At 28.5% G+C, this 19,237-nt stretch overlaps 1 protein-coding gene across 4 annotated transcripts in view; it reads left to right on the forward strand.

Moving 5' to 3' along the window:
• Positions 1 to 19,237, forward strand: part of LOC136984555 (EF-hand calcium-binding domain-containing protein 6-like) — a 43,631-nt gene that overhangs the window by 693 nt on the left and 23,701 nt on the right. For 3 of the 4 annotated variants that reach the window (XM_067281591.1, XM_067281590.1, XM_067281593.1), the window contains exons 2-8: positions 1,880 to 1,973; positions 5,627 to 5,754; positions 11,481 to 11,600; positions 11,788 to 11,885; positions 15,583 to 15,634; positions 17,190 to 17,326; positions 17,439 to 17,609. In XM_067281591.1, coding sequence (XP_067137692.1) covers positions 1,889 to 1,973; positions 5,627 to 5,754; positions 11,481 to 11,600; positions 11,788 to 11,885; positions 15,583 to 15,634; positions 17,190 to 17,326; positions 17,439 to 17,609 — 791 coding nt within the window. In that variant the 5' untranslated portion in view covers positions 1,880 to 1,888. The remainder of the gene's footprint in view (positions 1 to 1,879; positions 1,974 to 5,626; positions 5,755 to 11,480; positions 11,601 to 11,787; positions 11,886 to 15,582; positions 15,635 to 17,189; positions 17,327 to 17,438; positions 17,610 to 19,237) is intronic. The other variant, XM_067281592.1, reaches the window with a different exon arrangement.

Below are 19,237 nucleotides of genomic sequence, written 5' to 3' on the forward strand. Positions count from 1 at the left end.
TTGATGGTGGTTTATGTAGTAAAAATATACCAAAGAATAAAAAAAAATTGTGATTTATTTGAATAAAAGATCATCTCTATGAGTGAAGGGCGAAGCAGTTCCATTCCCTGGACACTGGGAATTCGGTTGTGGTTTCGCACCTCGCCAGGATGGGCTGGCCATGTGGCCATATTTTCAGGATTTTCTCCCCATCTGTTATGTCTGAATAGTGGCCAGTTATCCTTGAAAAGACCTCTCGGAAGGCAGATTGCCCAAGTGTTGCATTGCCATAACTTAATAAACTGTGAGTGAAGGTTTTTTGAAGTTTGGTTTTCAATGGTGACTGCGAAATTACTGATTGTGAAGTAAAAATGTTTTTGTATTCTTCGAAAAGTTTAGAGAAAAGTGATTAGTTCTGACAGATTTTTAGGAGTTGTATATTTAAACTGTTTTCTTAATTTTTAAAAAATTTATTTAATTCTATTATTAGAACGAACTAAATTCTAAAGTAGAACAATATTATATTGAGGTTAAAATAGTGATTTTGATTTAGATGGTGAATAATTTTATGCCAATTTGATATTAATTTTTTATGATTTATAATTGAAAAAGTCAATAAATTTTATGTAAAAGTATGCATTATCATGTTTAACCTGAAATGTCACTTGAAGCCAAAATTGCCAAGCTCTGTTTGACCAACTTTGGACATGTGATGTGTGCTCATTTGATTGAAAAAAGATCTTGTGTTAGGAATTGTTGAGAGTACCGATTTCCTTAATCAGGTTGGCAAAAGATCGAAGGCTCGACATCATCAAAGCAGACACTTATATAAACATACGTAAATTGAAAGAGTTGGCACAGAACTGCATGGCGTAGAATGTTAGCTTTTGAAATCTATAAGGGTCAGACACGACTAAATGGATAATACACACACACAGATTTTCTCAACTACATAAACTGATTTCTTGTTTTATTCGATCATATTGGTTTGTTTTAGAATTTGATGTATTCCGACAAAGAAATTAGAATAAAATACTTAACTTATCTACCAGCAATTTGTTTAATAAATAGTAATACTGATTGCATTTAGTAGTCATAAAATTAAACAATTTGAACAGAATTTTAAAAACAAATTGCAATCATTCAAAATTTAAAAGTAGTCTAAATAATTTAGCAAAATAAATAAACAATAAACGTAACAAGAGATAATGCAACAGCTAGTTATTAAATCGCTGGAAGATGAGTATTTTATTTTTGTTTTAAATATCCAGTTGTAACCTAACAAGACTGATGAAATTGGAAGAATTCCAAAAATGTTAAATGAAAAAAAGAAATATGACTTCTAAAAAGCTGCCCGAATTATCATTTAGAATATTTCTAAAGAGGAATTGAAATTATATAAAGGCAGTTTTAAATTTTTCATTTAAAACTGCATTTATATTTCACAATTTTAATGTAATTATGTAATGTAATTGGTATTTTTTTTAAGATTTATAAATTTTTATCTTCCTTAAAGGAGTTTCACTGTTTATTTTTAAACAGTGAAACATCCTACAAGTATAGTATATTTAAATTATGGTAAAATTATTATTTTGACAATATTAATTTTGAAAAATATTTTTCTGGGCAAATTTTTTAAAACAAATTTCATCGTAGAGATTTTATATTCAAAAGTAAAAAGAAAATAAAATAAATGTGAATAACTTTTTAAAACTATTAAGTTTTTTTTTACTGTGAGGTTCTATGAAAATCAGATTTATTAAAAATATTCTGTGGATGTTCAAAACTTGAAAGTGACCATTTTAAATATAAGATAATTATTATTTATTTAATAAATTTTCTATATTTTAAATTATGTATTTATAAATATTAACATTAATATAAAATTTTTGTTTTAAAGTAGTGTAAAATGTCTGATAAAAGTATGAGAAGTAATTGTGAAAAATGTGATAACTCTTCACAAGACCAATTGAACACACCTATTAAAAAATCAAGTAAGGTCTATTTTAATTATTAAAATAAATATTGTAATTTTAAAATTAACAAAAATAATCATTTAAATTTATTATAAGGATGTATTGATTTTTCTTTATAAATAAAAAGAAAAACAAATACCAGTTAAATGGTGAAAATTAATAGTTTGACAGTAGTGCCCAAACTACCCTCAGGACCAAATCTGGCCCACAGCACATGTTAATTTGTCCTACAAACATACTTAAGATCAAATAAAGGATGTGTGGAAAAGGAAAACATTTTACAGTAGAATGCATTTATTAGCTAAACTGTTCTTGTCTTTTATTAAAAAGATAAAGGATCCAATTTTTCCTTTATTTTCATTTTGCAATGTTCATGTTTCATAATGGCAATGATGATTCCTTATATATTGATCTATATCCTTCCCCATAGAAAAATGTGATTTACCATTAAATATACAAACTATAATTTTTATAAGCACTACACATAAAACCAATATCCAGCAAGAAATTACAAAAATCTACAAAAGAAAACATTTTCATCTGTGTTGAATGGTTGTCATCAGGTTTTTTTTAGCCTAATTACAATAAGCAATGTTTTATAGGCATTTCCCCTCACGTATAACATTACGCCCCAGAGAAGGCAACGGGAAATCACTCTGGCTGTAACTTTCCCTAGAAACACCTGGCGTATTAATAACTTACTAACCTACGCCAGGTGTCGCCGACATCAGGAATCTGATATGGCATACACAGAAGAATGTTTTATAAGTATAATTTAATTTATACATTTTGGGATATGTTAATTCTGATAATGTTATGTGGCCGTCAGCCATATTGTTTTCTTGTATATTTTTGTTTAATTCATAAGTTGTAAATACATTATATATATATATATATATTTTCTATCTTCCTTCTTCCTTCATTCCATTCTCTTATTTCCGTTCCTTTCTCCTTTGTCTAAACAACCTGACCGTTATTGCTGGAGGGCAGGATTACCCCTCCTAAGTAAGAACAAAAGAAGGCGAGGACGCCCTGAAGGCTAAGTGGTGAACAAGGGACACTTTTCTACTGGACCTCGAGAAGGACGGAAGTGTGAGCCAGCGATCGACCAGGAACGGGAAAAGTCGAAAGAAGGCTACAGGACCGTCGAGGCCAAGGGAAAATAGACACAAAACCGAGGGAATCGAAAGACGTCGAGGGCAGACAGCCGAACAAGGAAAAAGAGAGAAAAACGACTGCCATTGCGAAAATACACTCCAGCGAAAACACCGATCATCGTAGACCCGGGTACCTTCCATCTAATTCTATCTACTTTCGTTCTTTCCTAAATCTATCTGTTTCCCCTTTCCTTTTTAGTTTTAAGGTAGATATAAGTTTAGTTTTAAGTCGGGTGTAAAAAGTTTGTGTTACGAGCGCGGGTGTGATTCTTTGTACGTGGCGACCCCTTCCTCAGTGAAGTTATTCCAGTTGGGATCATTTGTAAATTAGAAAAGGAAAGAACCGTGTTCCGGAAGGGAAATAAAAAGACTTTTAATTGTGTATCAGTCTCTGTGTTCATACTTGTAACGTGCATTCACGGGTTTACAAGCCCTTCTCAACAAACAACCACAGTTAGTTGACTGATGATAATACTGTAGTTTTGATTACAATCAATGGATTCTACTGTATAAGCAGAGTGTGTTTTGAAGGGGGTGATAGTGAAGATTTCTCCCTTCTAACTTTCATATCTCTAGCGCTGCAGATGTTGAAGCATCTCAACTAGGAATAGCTCCTTTTCTCCCACTTATCAAACTTATGGGGTCATAAATATTACAATTTTGTAAAATTATGAGTTTGATTTATACAACCTACAAAGTTGGTTTATAAGTGTAACTGTGTAATTCTCATTTGTGACTTCTAAATTGTATGAATATTTCTGGAAAGATTAAACAGTATATGTTTTTGGTAGTTATATAGCATTTTTGTATTACTTATGGTAATATGAACATTGAGAAATTTCAAGAGATATTTAAAAAAATTTATTTCATTCTTCTGTACTTTAATGTAATCTGTATTGAATAATTAACTTGTAACAAGTAATACCATTCTAATATAAAAATGCATATCTCTGCTATTTAATAAGTTCAAGGCAAACAGTTATAAATGACTTGATGAATTTCATGAAATTTATAATGTTGTAAGTAGTATTGCCACCTTTACAAAATCACTGACCTGGACGGCAGGTCAGGTTTGTTCGAACAGAAGTTCCTGCTGCATGCGCAATGTCTGTTTACAATGCAAAGAATAATGTGCCTGCTGGTTCTAAATCAGTTACAGATAGGGACTAGGGACTTGCGTAGGAGTAACATACAAGCAAAAAAAGGTCTAGAGGCAGGTTGCACGTCACACGTCAGCATAAACAGAGTAACATGGCGGAATGGCAGATGAGTTTCAGTGAGTGTGAGGTCATTCGTTGTTCAAATGGTGTAAACTTATAACAATATTTGCAAGAACTTTGTTTCATCGTAATTTCACAATTTCTACGAAATTCCAGGACAAAATTAATAGTTCACCCGGACAGTGAGTCAATTCCTGGACAGTCCGTGTGAAAACCGGATGGGTGGTAACACTAGTTGTAAGCACACTATTAATTTGTATTGAGAGATTTTTTGTGATAAGTTTTGACTACATCACTTTTTTCTTTTCTCTTTTTAATAAGAATTAGGCTAGATTCACATTAGCATAGTACCACTACAAATTAAGTAGATACAAATTGTCCTATCAGTGACTGTCCAATCAACTTTTTACAACTAGTGTTTGAAATCTTTTCAGTCAGTCATATTTGTCTCGCATGCCATGATGTGAACAATATTTTGCTTTGATTTGTAGTGGTTTGTATGACAGAGTAAGCTTGGCGCTAGTTGAAAATAATACTGGTTGAATGAAAATTAGGAATGAAAAAATATATAATTTAGCATTTATAAGAATTGTTTATATTATGATTAATTAAATCATTCTATTATAAAATTCAGTTATGGTAGTGTTTTATAATCTGTACTAAAGACATGAGTTTTAAATAATTAAAATTATTTTAATATTCAATATAATGAGGGCTGTTGAGAGTGCAGAGATAGTGGCTTACCTTTAGTGATTTCTATCCTTATAAAATTAATGTTATTTTTACTGACAGAAAATAAAATCTTTAAGACTGCTTTTTTATTAATAAAGAAACATTCTATGTATTTTATTTGTTTAAAAAACAAAAGGCTAAGGTGCCCAATTTATTCTGGCCCATACAAGTTCTTGATGGTCTTGAACATAATATATCTATTTACAAAAATGTTATATTCATTTTTATTTTTACTTAATCATATCTTCAATATGGATTTACAAAAACATTGATCATTCTGCTTGTCCAAAGTATAATATGAGAAATTCAATCATTTGTAATATGTTAATACTTTCAACAATTACTCATTATTAATTTTTTTTCTCATTTCTAATCAATTAATAAAAATAATGCGTTTAACTTTTTGCTATAAAAAGTGAAAAATGCTATTTAAACTTTGCATCGTGTAGAAACAAAAGAATGACATATCATGTCTTTTTACTAATAATAATAATGTGTTTTATTATGAAATATATTCTCAAATTTCTTTATGTATTATAAATATAATAAGTTGTTTTTTCAGGTTCAATATCAGATACATCTTCAATTTGTTCATTTTCAACTTACTGTCCAAACCCAGATCTGAAATTTTCTGAAATTAAAGAAAAACTTTGTTGTCGTCTCAATGAAAAATATAAAGACATTATTCAGGTAATTAAGGATTTAAATAACAGATACTCTATATGCATATATATATACAGAGGTCGCTCTAGAAAATTTAAAAATATTGTAAACATTTCACCAGTTTTTAAATTTTTTTGCCACTTTAAATTATTTATTGCCACCAGTTTTACTTACTAATTAATGCAGGTGCTGGTAGATTTATCAGTTTGGTGTCTGGAAAGCAAAAGAAACATGTTTTCTGTCACTTACAAGGAGAGGGCTAGATGCTTGGGTCTTTGGTTTGAATGAAACTTGGTGAGCATTGTGATGTTATGTGTTACTCGAATGACAACAGGGTGGAATATAAAAAACAAGTATGACCAACCGACAAGCGAGAATTAACAAACACACTTTGTTAATTTACAAACTTTACTTTTATTCGCTACAATATCGGGTTCTTTGTACACTGGATTCCAACATGTAGGCGGTAAAAATACAATATCCGAAATACATACAACAATACTATTAATTTAATATTACGAGTATCCTTATCTATACTAAACCTACTTACAAACTATAAGAAGGAAGAAAGAGAGAATATAAGTACAGGAAAAAGGGGAAGGTGGAAATACCCGGGTTTCTGCTCTGGGTGCTCCGTGATATTGGGCGGGGTTACTGATGTCTCTGATCATCCACTCCTATCAATGAGGCTTTCCTTGGCTCTTTCTTTAATCTATTTTAGTAGATTTCTATTGTTCACTTTGTCGATAATCCACTGCCGAATCAGTCCCACAAAATTGGCAAATTGGTAAAAAGTTCTTCGCCTACTTTAACAGACTAGATGGCTTCTCTGCCTGGACCTTGCTCGTCGAGCCTCAATTCCTATCTTCCGTCGTTCTGCTTTAGAGCCTGTTCTCCTCGACCTTCCTTGTCGAGAGCCGAGATCCCTTCTCTTTGTTCTTTCTTCTCCTTTCTTTTATTACTTTGTTTTTAACAATGTTGTTTTTTGTGTTGGAGGCATTACTCCCCACCAGGTAGTAAAGCAATTAGATAGTAAATTAATTAAAAAGGAAGTCTTTTTAGTCAACAGGAAAGGGAAACAAAAGAAATCTTAAGCTTAACTTAAATTTATAGAATTATTAATTACAAAATATACATTAATATGGCCAACGGCCACACAAGACTTTATTTTTCGAGCATGAACAAAAATTTATATGACATAGGTTCCAACTCTGAAGCAAGTCCCGATGAACAATATGTTTCTTTTCACAATACAAATATATGCCGTATTTTACGGACTATAAGACGCACTTTTTTCTTTGAAAAATTGCCTCCAAAATTCAGGTGCGTCTTATAGTCCGTAGCATCTTATAGGTATTTTTTTAAAAAATTGCTTAAAAATTAATGTGCGTCTTATAGTCCGTAGCGTCTTATAGTCCGTAAAATATGGTATACAAAACTTGAATTAAAGATATTTGTTTACAATTCCTTATACGACTGGAGTTATCTGATATACCAATTTTAAATTACACATGCTGCATTTTCCTTAAATTTACCTTAACCTACTTATATAAATTTTGTAGAGGACAGACAGATAGATGAAGGAAGAAGAGAGGTAGGACAGGGGGTACCATATTGTTTTAGATGTTCTACTTTTGTGCAGTATCTTCACCTTTCCTTGAATTGTCTTTCTTTGTGTCACTTCTCAAAACACCTTGAAGACCTTCAATATATTGTCTTCTTACTCTTACTCCTAGTCTGAATAATAAGACCCACTTCTCAACCATTTCCAAAAAACAGGCCTCTGAAAATTGAGTGTTTAGTTGGAAGTTTCATGTCTCTGGTTAGCAATAGCCAAGTGGATAAATGTTAGACCAGCATTTTTCAAACTATGGGTGAAGACCTATTATTGGGTGTGCTAAAATTTTAATGGGTTGCGAAATTATGCTATACTTATAATACTTCTTTTACTGAAATATTCTGTAAGAACTAGGAACAATAGATGCATCTGTTGAGTTCTGAAAATTTTTTAACAACTTTTTCTTATAATTATTATCATCATTTAGTAATAAAGTTAGTATTATAAAATGTGTGTATATGAAATTAATTTCTCTTTTCTATTTTGAATAACATCGAAATAGATATTTTATCTAAGGTTGTAGTCATAAAGCCATTTAAGTTTCAATGGATTTGAAAATATTTACTTGTTTATTCAAACTTTTAGGTTTATTGTCATACATAACAATAAATTATAAAAAAATAAATAAAGGATGAATTTTGCCACAAGTGGATTAATAAGTAATTTTACTTTCCTGGCTGTTATATATACATAACAAGGGAAAGTATTAGAATTTTGTCAAATTTGACCCCCCAAGTTTTTTGCAAATCTTCACATTTCAAGTCCCCCTGAATCCAAAAAAGTAAAAAAAAAATGACAAAATAAATTCCATAGATATGTATATATGTTTGTGTTGGCGTCTATTTCACTTAATATTTCAGGACAGGGTAAAAATAAAGAAATGAAATTTGGCACAGTAGCTTGTATATAAGGGACATTGAGGCTATAAAATTTTGGTTGTGAAAGGTCAAGAGGATGGAGTGATAGAGGGTGGTCATGTGATATATCTCATGAGGGGGGTATGAATGAACAAGTAAAAACATCTAACAAGTAAAATCTTAATGAAGATTTTACTTTGATGTTTCATAAAACTCATCTCTACCTTCAAAATTAAGTCTTTTGCTATTTTATAACAAATAAAAATATATAAAGTTTTTATAACGAAGTCTCATAACAGATGGCACAACATACAACTTTAGTTATTCATTTTGATTAATAATACAAATGTTATTTTTAAAAGAAAATCTCATAAAAGCCAGGAAAGTTATGTAACTCATTGCTAGATTTTTTACTAGTTAAATTTGAATAATAATAACTGAAATTGAAGTAAGTTACTTGTTACGAATCAAAATTAGCCTGAACCATTCTTAATTGAAATGTATTTTATGTTACATTTCACACACAGAAGTTATTTAAAGCATAATTTTATTTTGTTATGTAATATATGGTGGCTCTGGTTTACCAGGTATTTTAAAAATTTTACATTATAAACATTTGGGTTGCAGAACTATTACAAACAAATATATATAACAATTAGAAAAATAAAATGCTGCGACTATGCTATGCAACTATTTTTATATCTTGTTTTTTTCATCCATGTGCAGTAATGTCCGAAGCTTATTTGCTTATGAGGACATAGTATGTAAAATATGTGAAAATAAATGTGAAAAAATAAAAGTTATATTTAATGCCATAAAAAAGTTAACCAATTGGCTATTGTCAGTGGTATATATGAAACTTCTAAAAACTTATAAGCTAAACTCTTAATTTTCAGCAGCCTAATTTTTAAAAATGCTTGAGAAGTGGATCCTATTATTTGGACAAGGAGCTGTTTGTGTTTAGGGCTATGTGCTCACTATGTTTTGTTTGAATCAAAGACCTGAATGTCTGGCCCTCTTCTTGTTCACAATAGGAATCATTTTTGAATAATTTAGAATAACATGTTTGATCAGTGGCATGTTGTCAATGGAAGCTGTGGAAGTGCTGCTTCCCTTGTATTTTCTAAAATATAAATACATATTGTCTGATTATTTTTATATTTTAACGTACTTTGAAGTAATTAAAATTAATATTTTATTATAACCGCATTATGTATCTTATTATAAATTTCTATACTACATGTGAAAAAAAATTATAAGATTGCTATTGTGTATGAAATTTAAATTAGTATATGCATATTCCCAATGGAAGCGCTGTATTGTTGAATACAGGACAGCTTCCATGGCCAAAATATTTGAATCGCATAGAACAGCCGGATTATATGCATTCACGCATGTGCTTTACAGAGCACCAATATCATGCAGTTTAGCTCATGGATGCTACACACCAAAATATCCTATAACACTTCCAATGATTCAATCCAGGGCCGGCACAGCTTTCCTATCATCAAATGTCACCGCATGCCACTGCGTTTGATCACAATATTTAAACAATACTTTACATGTTTTGTCATGTCAAAATTTTTTTTTTAATTTATTGAAATAAAGAACAAAGTGAAAAAGGTTATCTTAAAAATTTCCCAAATTTTGCGTCAGTTGATAAAAAACCCCCAATCTGGAAAGACTAGATGTCATTGCACAAAAACTGCCTTCGGTTCTCGATGACATTTCCTATTTTTCTGCCTGAACTTGCTGTGCGACTTCAAAAAATCGCTAGGTGTGTGGTGCATGAGACTCCAATTGCATGGGAGCTAGACATTTTACTGTTTTTTCTGAAGTTTGTTTTGTGATTCAGTTGCAAGTTGACTGTCAAAGTAAGTGGACTAGGGTTTTTATTGCCACTTACTATCACCAGTATTGTATTTTTATTGCCACTTTAATAAAAATATTGTCAAATGGCAATTTTGTCACTATACAGTGTGACCCCTGCATATATATATATATATATGTATGTATGTGTATATACAGTCAAACCTGTTTTTATGCGAGTCTTTTTATGTGTGATTTTTATTTGTGCAATTTTTTTAATGTGAATTTTTAATTTGTGCGGTTTTTTTTGTGCGATTTTTTATTTGTGCGGTATAGTTGGCGACTAGTCTCGTGCGATTTGTCATGTCTCACGTTGACTTATTATAGCTAAATAAACTTATTATAGCATAAATGCACTTATTATAGTAATATTATTGCATGAATATGCGAAAAATGAAATAATTTATTTTTTAAGTCAACAAAACACTACCTGGACAAAAATATGTAAAACAGACGATAAACCAGACGATGCAGTCAAGTGCTGACATCTGTTGTCAATAAATTCTATTTCGTATGGTTTTGAGTTATTTTCTATGTGAGACTTTTTTTATGCGGTCCCTATTGTCCGCATAAAAAAATATTTTTTTAATTGTGTTGCGAAAACTATTTTTTACAGCCATTCGTGAAGTTTCGTGCAATTTTTTTTAATGCGGTCCCTATCCCCCACATAAAAACAGGTTTGACTGTACATAAAAACAGGTTTGACTGTATATATATATATATATACTTAGTATATACATTGAATATATGTTTATTGTCCATGCATGATAACTTGAAATTAACAGCAATCTAAAATTGTTGTTATTTTCCTATAATTATGGCCTAATACATTATAATACAATTGTTATAAACCCTTAGCTATGGTGGCAGTTTGATACATACTCAAGATCTTGCACATTGGTTCTATTCTTATTCTGGGGAATATCAGTACTAAAAATTTTATAGAATAAGGTCAAAAATTTGAATTACTTTTAGATTAAAATATTTTAAATTTTATTCATTATCATATTTCCATTATTTTGTTAAGATTATATAAAAATCTAAAAGATGTTTACATATTATTACAGGAAATAAAATAAAGAGACCATTAATATTGTGAATTATACAACTTGCTAACGTAAAGAAAAATTAATTAACCATTGTTGGTTTTCCTACATTAAATATATTCTCTCGTACATCTAATTAATTCTGTATTCTAAAGGTTTATAGCACTATAAATTAAAAACAAATTATTTTATAAGAAGAAATCAGATTTGTTTCTATATTTTTTTCATTTATAATAATTTGTATTATTTTTAATTTAATAAATTTTGTTTTTGTTTAATGAAAAAAAAATCATAAATTGCTTTTTTGTTAAAATTTTCACATATATATATTAATTATCTCATCCTTTATTTATTTACAAGCAGGCTTTTAGAAATTATGATAAAAGAGCATCTGGTCTGGTATTTAAATCACAGCTGAAACAAATATTGAGGACATATTGTATTCCATTAACTGATACACAGTTTTGTCAACTTATGAAAGAGGTTAGATATAATTTTTTATTTCAATTTAAAGTAATCTCATTGAAAATGTTCTCTGTAATAAATTTGATTGAATATAATATATTGTTTTATTGTAAAAAATTAATAATAGATTTGAAAATAAAATTGTTTATATTTGTTGTTTTTCAAAAATAATTTTATAAATTATTATTATTATTTTTATTTTTAGCTTAATTATTCTCAAGATGCTCAAATAAAATACAATGAATTTCTAAGTCATTTTGTAGAATTTGACAAATTACAGGAAACAATTATGCCTTGTGAACAGTAAGTAATCTCTTGTTTTATTAAATTAGATTTAAAAAATAAACTGTATTTATTAAAATTTCAGGACTTTCATATTTTATTATTATTTATTTAAATGTTGTTTATTAAATAAAACTATTATATAGAATTTGTTATGTAAAATTACTTCTGTTGACATGAACATGGATGGTAAAATTAAGTGACAGAATTACAATCAGAAAATATACTTTCAATTTTGTTTTATTTTATGTTTTTGACCTAGTGAACAGATGCTTAAAAGTACATAAAAATTACTTAAAATCATATTACCATTCATATACTATAGTTAAACAAACTATCCTTACATATAATACATTTTTTACCTTATTAAATACAGATATCATTGAATATATTTCATAATTTCTACAATTTTGAGTAATTAATGCTTCTACCATAAATTAGTTATCGAACCTGCTGTCATTAAATAGTCATTAGGAAATATTATCTTTAATGACACTGAAAAAGACTTTTTTTATTGGCTGGTTATTAGAGAAAAGTGTTTAGTGCATAAAAAATATAAACTCGAATAGTGTTTTCATAATCCTCCTATTTCCAGTTTTATTATCTTAACAGAAACAATTCATTTGATCATTTGGAATTTTTATCAAAGAAACTAAAGGCATGTGTAGCTACTGTGTATCATCAATTTTGATTTATAGTATTTTGCAAATAACAGTTTGTATATCTGCAAAAAACATAAGTTTTTTTGACCAAAATGTTAAACAGCTCAATGAGTTGTTTCTGTTAAGTAGATCTCTGCAAACAATTTGGCATCTGAGGCAAGTCTAAGAATAGTTCTGTAAGCAAATATACCAACAACTGCTGTATTTGCTTATGATATCAGGTTTCCTTTGATGTATGTTTGTATAGTTCTGTAAACTTATATTTTCTATAAACTGCTATTAGGATAACAAAACTCATGAGAGGGCAAGATAACTAAAAAAAGTTGTTTAAATTGCTATTCAAAAAATCTTCTAGTTTTATGCTTCAATCAGTTTTTGCTAAAAAAAATAGTTATTGGAACACAAAAGTAGTTTACAAGCTGTTGTTAATATTATTTGCTAATGGATAAACAGTGGTTATACAACATCATAAATCTTGAAGTGATGATATAAAACATAGCCAATCAATCAATATTTGGTTGACTACGTAACAACTTAGCTTTGGTCTACTCAGTTTTCTATTTAGTTTTAACAGAAATTTCAGAAAATATTTTACATAATACATATGTACAACATTTTATATATACTCCTGGACGTAAAGTACACTTAATTTTTTCACAGTTAAATATTATTCAGTTGAAATAGAAGACTTTCATATAATCTGAATCATTGATTGTCAGTCCATAATTATGAACCCTACAAACTGCATAAATTTATAATTATGAATTATTATGAAATGAATGATTACTTTCAACAATTCAAAGATAAAAAACGTAGACTTTTTATAACATTTAAAAATATATTTTACAAGTAAGGAGCTGTCCATAAATGATGTCTGCACTGGAAGGGAGGGAGGGGGTTATTCCTAATGAATTGGGACTATTTAATTTTTGCATTGTATGACGTTTGTGGATTATCAATTACCTTTTTATTTCAGTTTAGTCACTTACATGCAAGTATGGTAATACTTGTATGTAAGTTACTGTACTGTACATACATAGGTACTAAGCAGTGAAGCCTATGCACACGAACAAACTCGCCAAACAGTCATGTCTAATTATTGTGGACTTTAAGATTCTGATATCACCCAGCAATAGTTTAAAAATTACTTGATGATTTTGAGGAAGAGTCGATCTAAAGGACAGTATGGTTAAGACGACAGATAGGTATAGATGATAATCACACCTGTCTCTACTAAGGTACTGTCAGAGGGATGGCTGGAGCATTCCAGGAAGGGATTAATGATAGCAGACAGTGAGAAAATAATAAAAGGCAGCTGGCTAAGACAAACTTGAGTTGGATCAATTGAGATGGACTGATCAAAACAATCATCTTTCTATTCGGAACGTTACTCTTTATTTTCGGGGGTCTGATCCTATTGACAAATGACCTTTCTTGATCTGCTCCTTCGAATATTTTGTCCTCCTTGATGGGTGTCTAGTTAAAGTAAACTAAAGAAATGTAAACCAAATTTTATGATAAATATAAAAAGAACATGCAAAGACTATTTTTTTTTTTTTAAACAATTTAAGTATGGCTGAGGAAGAGAGTCATATAAAAGCAGCAGTCTCTGCAAAATGTCCATCTCTGTTTCCTACACCTCTGAAGATAATGGTTTTATTTTGCAATTGAGGTATTATGGAAAATACTGCTATATAACTTACTAGAAAGATTGCAATTTTATACTTTAAGAGCAATTTCGACATAATTCCACCATTTCTACTTATGGTATTTATAGCTCATAAAGTGATAAAAGTTTTAAGGGGGATTGGTTATGGAAATTTGGACGAACTGAGATATTGGGAAAGGGGAATAATAGTTTCAAGAAAAATGCAGACATAATTTATGAACAGCCTCTAATTGTAGTTAAGTAATAAAATATCTAATTATCCAGTAATGAAAGAAATTACTAATAATTATCATTGAGTTAATTTATAGTTTTCTTAACTATTACAATTAAAAAAATTTGTAACTATAATTATATATATATATTTATTCATATTTTTGAATTATTTAATATGCTAAAGAGTCAATTTGTATTTATTTAAATACTAGGATTAAATCTATCTTATTTAATGTAATTTTGTTCATCATAACCTTTTTGATTTTAATGAAGATTTTTGTTTCAAATAAAATACTTCCAATTTTCTTTATTAATAAATTGATGTAAACTGGGTATGATTTTATTCATTTATTTTGGAAGTATTTAGTTTAAATTAGATTATAGAAAGATGAAAATGATAATCTCTATTATTTAGAAACACTGTTGAAAAATGTTTTTACTATAATATTCCTCATTTTAAATAAAATAAATTTTATCATACTGTAATTTTCTTATTGTTTAAATTAAGTTTTTTTTTTTCAAAATTATGCTTAAACTGATTGATAAATATTTTATTTAAATTATATATTTCAAATATAGTTAAAACATTGTCAGATATCATTTTTAATTCATTTTATAATTAGGAATTAAATTATTATCTTGAAAAACAATTAGAATAAATAAATTGAACTCCATATATTTTCAAAAGTTCTTTTTAAAGGATTTTACATTAAATAGGAATATAATGTTGCTTGACAAGCTATAATTACTGATGCATAAATTGATATTGAGAGCAATATATTTGGAATAAATGATTAATTGTTTAATCAATAATATATGATAAAGTCATAATTATTTTTCAAAATATTCAATTCCCAAATACATTTTCATTAATTAATTACAGTTAATATTTTTATCAATAGATAATTATTATTAGTAGAAAGACATTGTTTTATTAGTTTGGATTTTCATGGTTTCATTTTAAAATTTCCAGTTTTCTCAGATTTAAAGTTGTGAAAAATTAAATGATAAAATTTAACTTATGAAATTTGAATTTCTTTTCTTCTCTTGAATACATAAACTGAATAGCTTTGTTTTTTTTTTAACTTATTCATAAAATTATTTAAAATTATTTTTTTGAATTTTATAATAATACACATAAAGTAATTAATGACATTTATTTATTATTTATCAGAATTCCAACTATTATTCCAATAGAAGAAGTTGAAGTAATACTCAAGCATAAGGTAAATTGATAATTATTTTAGAGATAGTGTTTTATATGGTGATTTAATTAAGAAAATTTTTAAGAAATTTTATTCAATATTTGGTTTACTTTAGCATAAAAGTAGTGTTTAGTTACAATACAGCAATACAATAATATTTTATTTAACTATTACAATCATTGCGAACTCTGTAACCTTCCTTGTAGAAGGGAGGGTTACAGAGTTTGCAATGATAGTAATGAAAAATTATTTAAATTATACTGTCAAATAACCAGTTTTTCAATTTAAATTTATTCATTACATATTGAATATTAATATATAATTTATATTTTAATATGTCATTTAGAAAATAAACTTTCTAAATTTTATAACAAATAAAAAGTAGATAAATAAATAGTATAAGTTTATTGGAAACAGCCTTAAACTTCTTCATGAACTGCAGTTTCATTTAACTTATGTTTCTATTATGTTACAAACAATCACATTAATTAATATTCAGTAAAGGCAGAAAAAGTTTGAGATTACTGAAGTTTTGTTGCTTTCAATAAATCTTATTTTATGGTATAATAATTTTATATATGTCCGCATCATATACCATGTCGCACTTGATTCTTGTTGACTACGAACACAATATAGTGCTTTCGACAATCATTTGGCTTTTCTTCTCCCTGTTATTTAGTTGAGACAAGCATTACGTGCGTATGTAGCTCGTTTCGGGCCTAATATGCCCCTCTTCAGTCAACTAAATATTAAGACGATGACACTTTACAACCAATGTTTCAGGCAATGGCACTTTACAACTAATGTTAAGAACGTTGGTTTTAAAAACTTTTTTAACTTTAAAACTTCGACTAAAATCAGTATTCTTTCCGTACATGGTAACTTAAAAAGGTCGCATGAACCACAATTCACAATGCACTAATCAATACTGAACTGTCTGAATTATTCGTTCATATCCTATCCTATCTGATTCTTGCTTCACAGCACTTCAACTGTCGTGCTCATTAGCATATTCTTTCGTGTCTTAACCTCGGACATGAAAGAATATGCTAATGAGCACAACAGTTGAAGTGCCGTGAAGCAAGAATCGGATAGGATAGGATACAAACGAATAATTCAGACAGTTCAGTATTGATTAGTGCATTGTGAATTGTGGTTCCTGCGACCTTTTTAAGTTACCATGTACGGAAAGAATACTGATTTTAGTCGAAGTTTTAAAGTTAAAAAAGTTTTTAAAACCAACGTTCTTAACATTAGTTGTAAAGTGCCATTGCCTGAAACATTGGTTGTAAAGTGTCATCGTCTTAATATTTAGTTGACTGAAGAGGGGCATATTAGGCCCGAAACGAGCTACATACGCACGTAATGCTTGTCTCAACTAGAATAACAGGGAGAAGAAAAGCCAAGTGATCGTCAAAAGCACTAAATTTTATATAATATATTTTATAATCTAAAGAATTTAATTAAAGCATATCAAAATAATGTTTAAAATATAATAATCAAAAAATTTGTTAAGAAATTATTTACTAATCAAATTCTGACATTTTAACACAAAATTTATTTATGGTTTTAATAGATATCACAAAATTTAATAAAAGTCATTCAAGGAATGTGGCTTCATGATGTAAATAAAGATGGAAAAATTCAGACTAGAGAACTACGAAAAATAATTGAAAATTATTGTTGTCATTTAACTGACATTCAGTTTAAGATGTAAGCAATAATTCTTTAGCTTGATTTTAAAATATTAAATGTTTTTATGTAATGTTAATAATTACTTATAAATATGAAAGTCAGTAAATCATAAATATTATATTTATATTAGGCTTATGCATCGTTACGATCCTCAACATAATAACACTATTAATTATAAAGATTTTCTTATTCGGTTGGGTGTAAATGTGGCACATTATCAATATCTAATGCCTAAAGATATAGTTGAGAAGACTTTACGTTGGCCAGAAAAATTATCAGAAGAAGAAATGACTAAAATTAAGTAAGATAATAAATATAAAATTTAAATAAAAATATATTATATTTTATAAGAAAAATTTTCAGTTTCAAATTTTATTTGTGTGTTATAGTTTCAACTTATACAAAATTATTATTCAAAATATAAAATATAATTTTCAAAATGAATTTTATTTTGAAATATTTGCATTTGAACAACTTTATAAAAGATTTTCTGACTTATTAAATTATTTATATTTCTGAATTTTAAACAAATGATATGCATAATCAGTTTCTTATGTCATAGTTTCTTCCATCTTATGAGCAAATGTACTTTTACTGAGCAGAGTGTAAGCGGAGCTCTTCATAACTCAGAATGTGTTGTGTGTGTGATTTAAGTACAAAGCAATCACATGATCACTAAACATAATTTTTCACAAATGTGTAAACTTAGCAAGCCTGATGTCATGACATAGCCAGAATTTTGAAATTTAATGTATAGGCTGAGATATTTGAGATCAAAATTTGCCCCTTGTAAAGTAATACGGGCCAGTTACCAGTTGTAAGTTGGTCACATGCTACATGTCAATACAGTGTTCAATTGCTGGAAATTTACATTGATCTTTATGACAATTTTTACATTGATATTTACAATGGACATTTAACATGCAGTGCCTGTGGCTGCACATGTAAATGTATCTACATTCCTTGACATTTTGTCAATTACGACATTAAACATGCACATCCTCCTCTGAATCTGTGTGTATTAAACTGCTTTAGACAGAACATTAGAAGCTTGTCACCATACTTGTGTTTTCCTGTGAAGCTGAAATAGAAAAAAACCTATACTGCAGAGCTCAGTTTTGTATTCCTAGAAAATACCTGGTATACTTGGTCAAAGAAGATTAACAAATTCCCACAGACTTGTCTGAATCAAATGTACCAAACAGATAACTAATTGCTGTCAGAAGCTTCATATAATATGGTATTGACAGTAGAATGTCCAAACATAAATGCTGTTTGTCAGATTATATCAGTTTTTAGTTTTTCTTTTTGAATGCCTTTCTAAACTCAAAAATTTTAAATTTAAAAAATTATAGAAAAATTAATTCTGATATTTATGTGAAAAATTTTTAAAATAATGTAAACATTATAAGAATTGTTTAGTTTATATTTTAATATGTATTAAATAATAAAAAAATATGTCAAATGTAATAATATTACATATAAAATAATGCTGAAATTTAATTGGGCTATAATATGGCCAATCAATTATACAGATACAGTATTGGATTAAATATCAAGCAAGCTTGAGACCAGAAATCCAGATTTCCTGTTTTCTGGACACAAGCTACATATATATTTAAAATGTAAAATAAACATTGGAAAGTAAAGAATGAAACTGTTATTAACACACCATATGCCAGCAGTAACACTGAAACTGATGTGTGACACACTATGGAAAACAAAAGGTATTCATGTGGCAAACTACAGCTATATCACAGCCCTCGAAATGCAGAACTAGACAGTTTAAATAGCTGGTTTTCTGATAATCCAGTATCTGGAAGCTGTTTGATCTAGTATTGTAATACTCAGTTTGGACTAAAGTACAAATTAAGTATTATCTGTATAATTAATTGGCCATATTACAACTCAATTAAAATCTGGTAATAT

The sequence above is a fragment of the Centruroides vittatus genome, unplaced genomic scaffold, assembly GCF_030686945.1.
Source record: "Centruroides vittatus isolate TY-2023 unplaced genomic scaffold, ASM3068694v2 contig_923, whole genome shotgun sequence".
NCBI lineage: Eukaryota > Metazoa > Arthropoda > Arachnida > Scorpiones > Buthidae > Centruroides > Centruroides vittatus.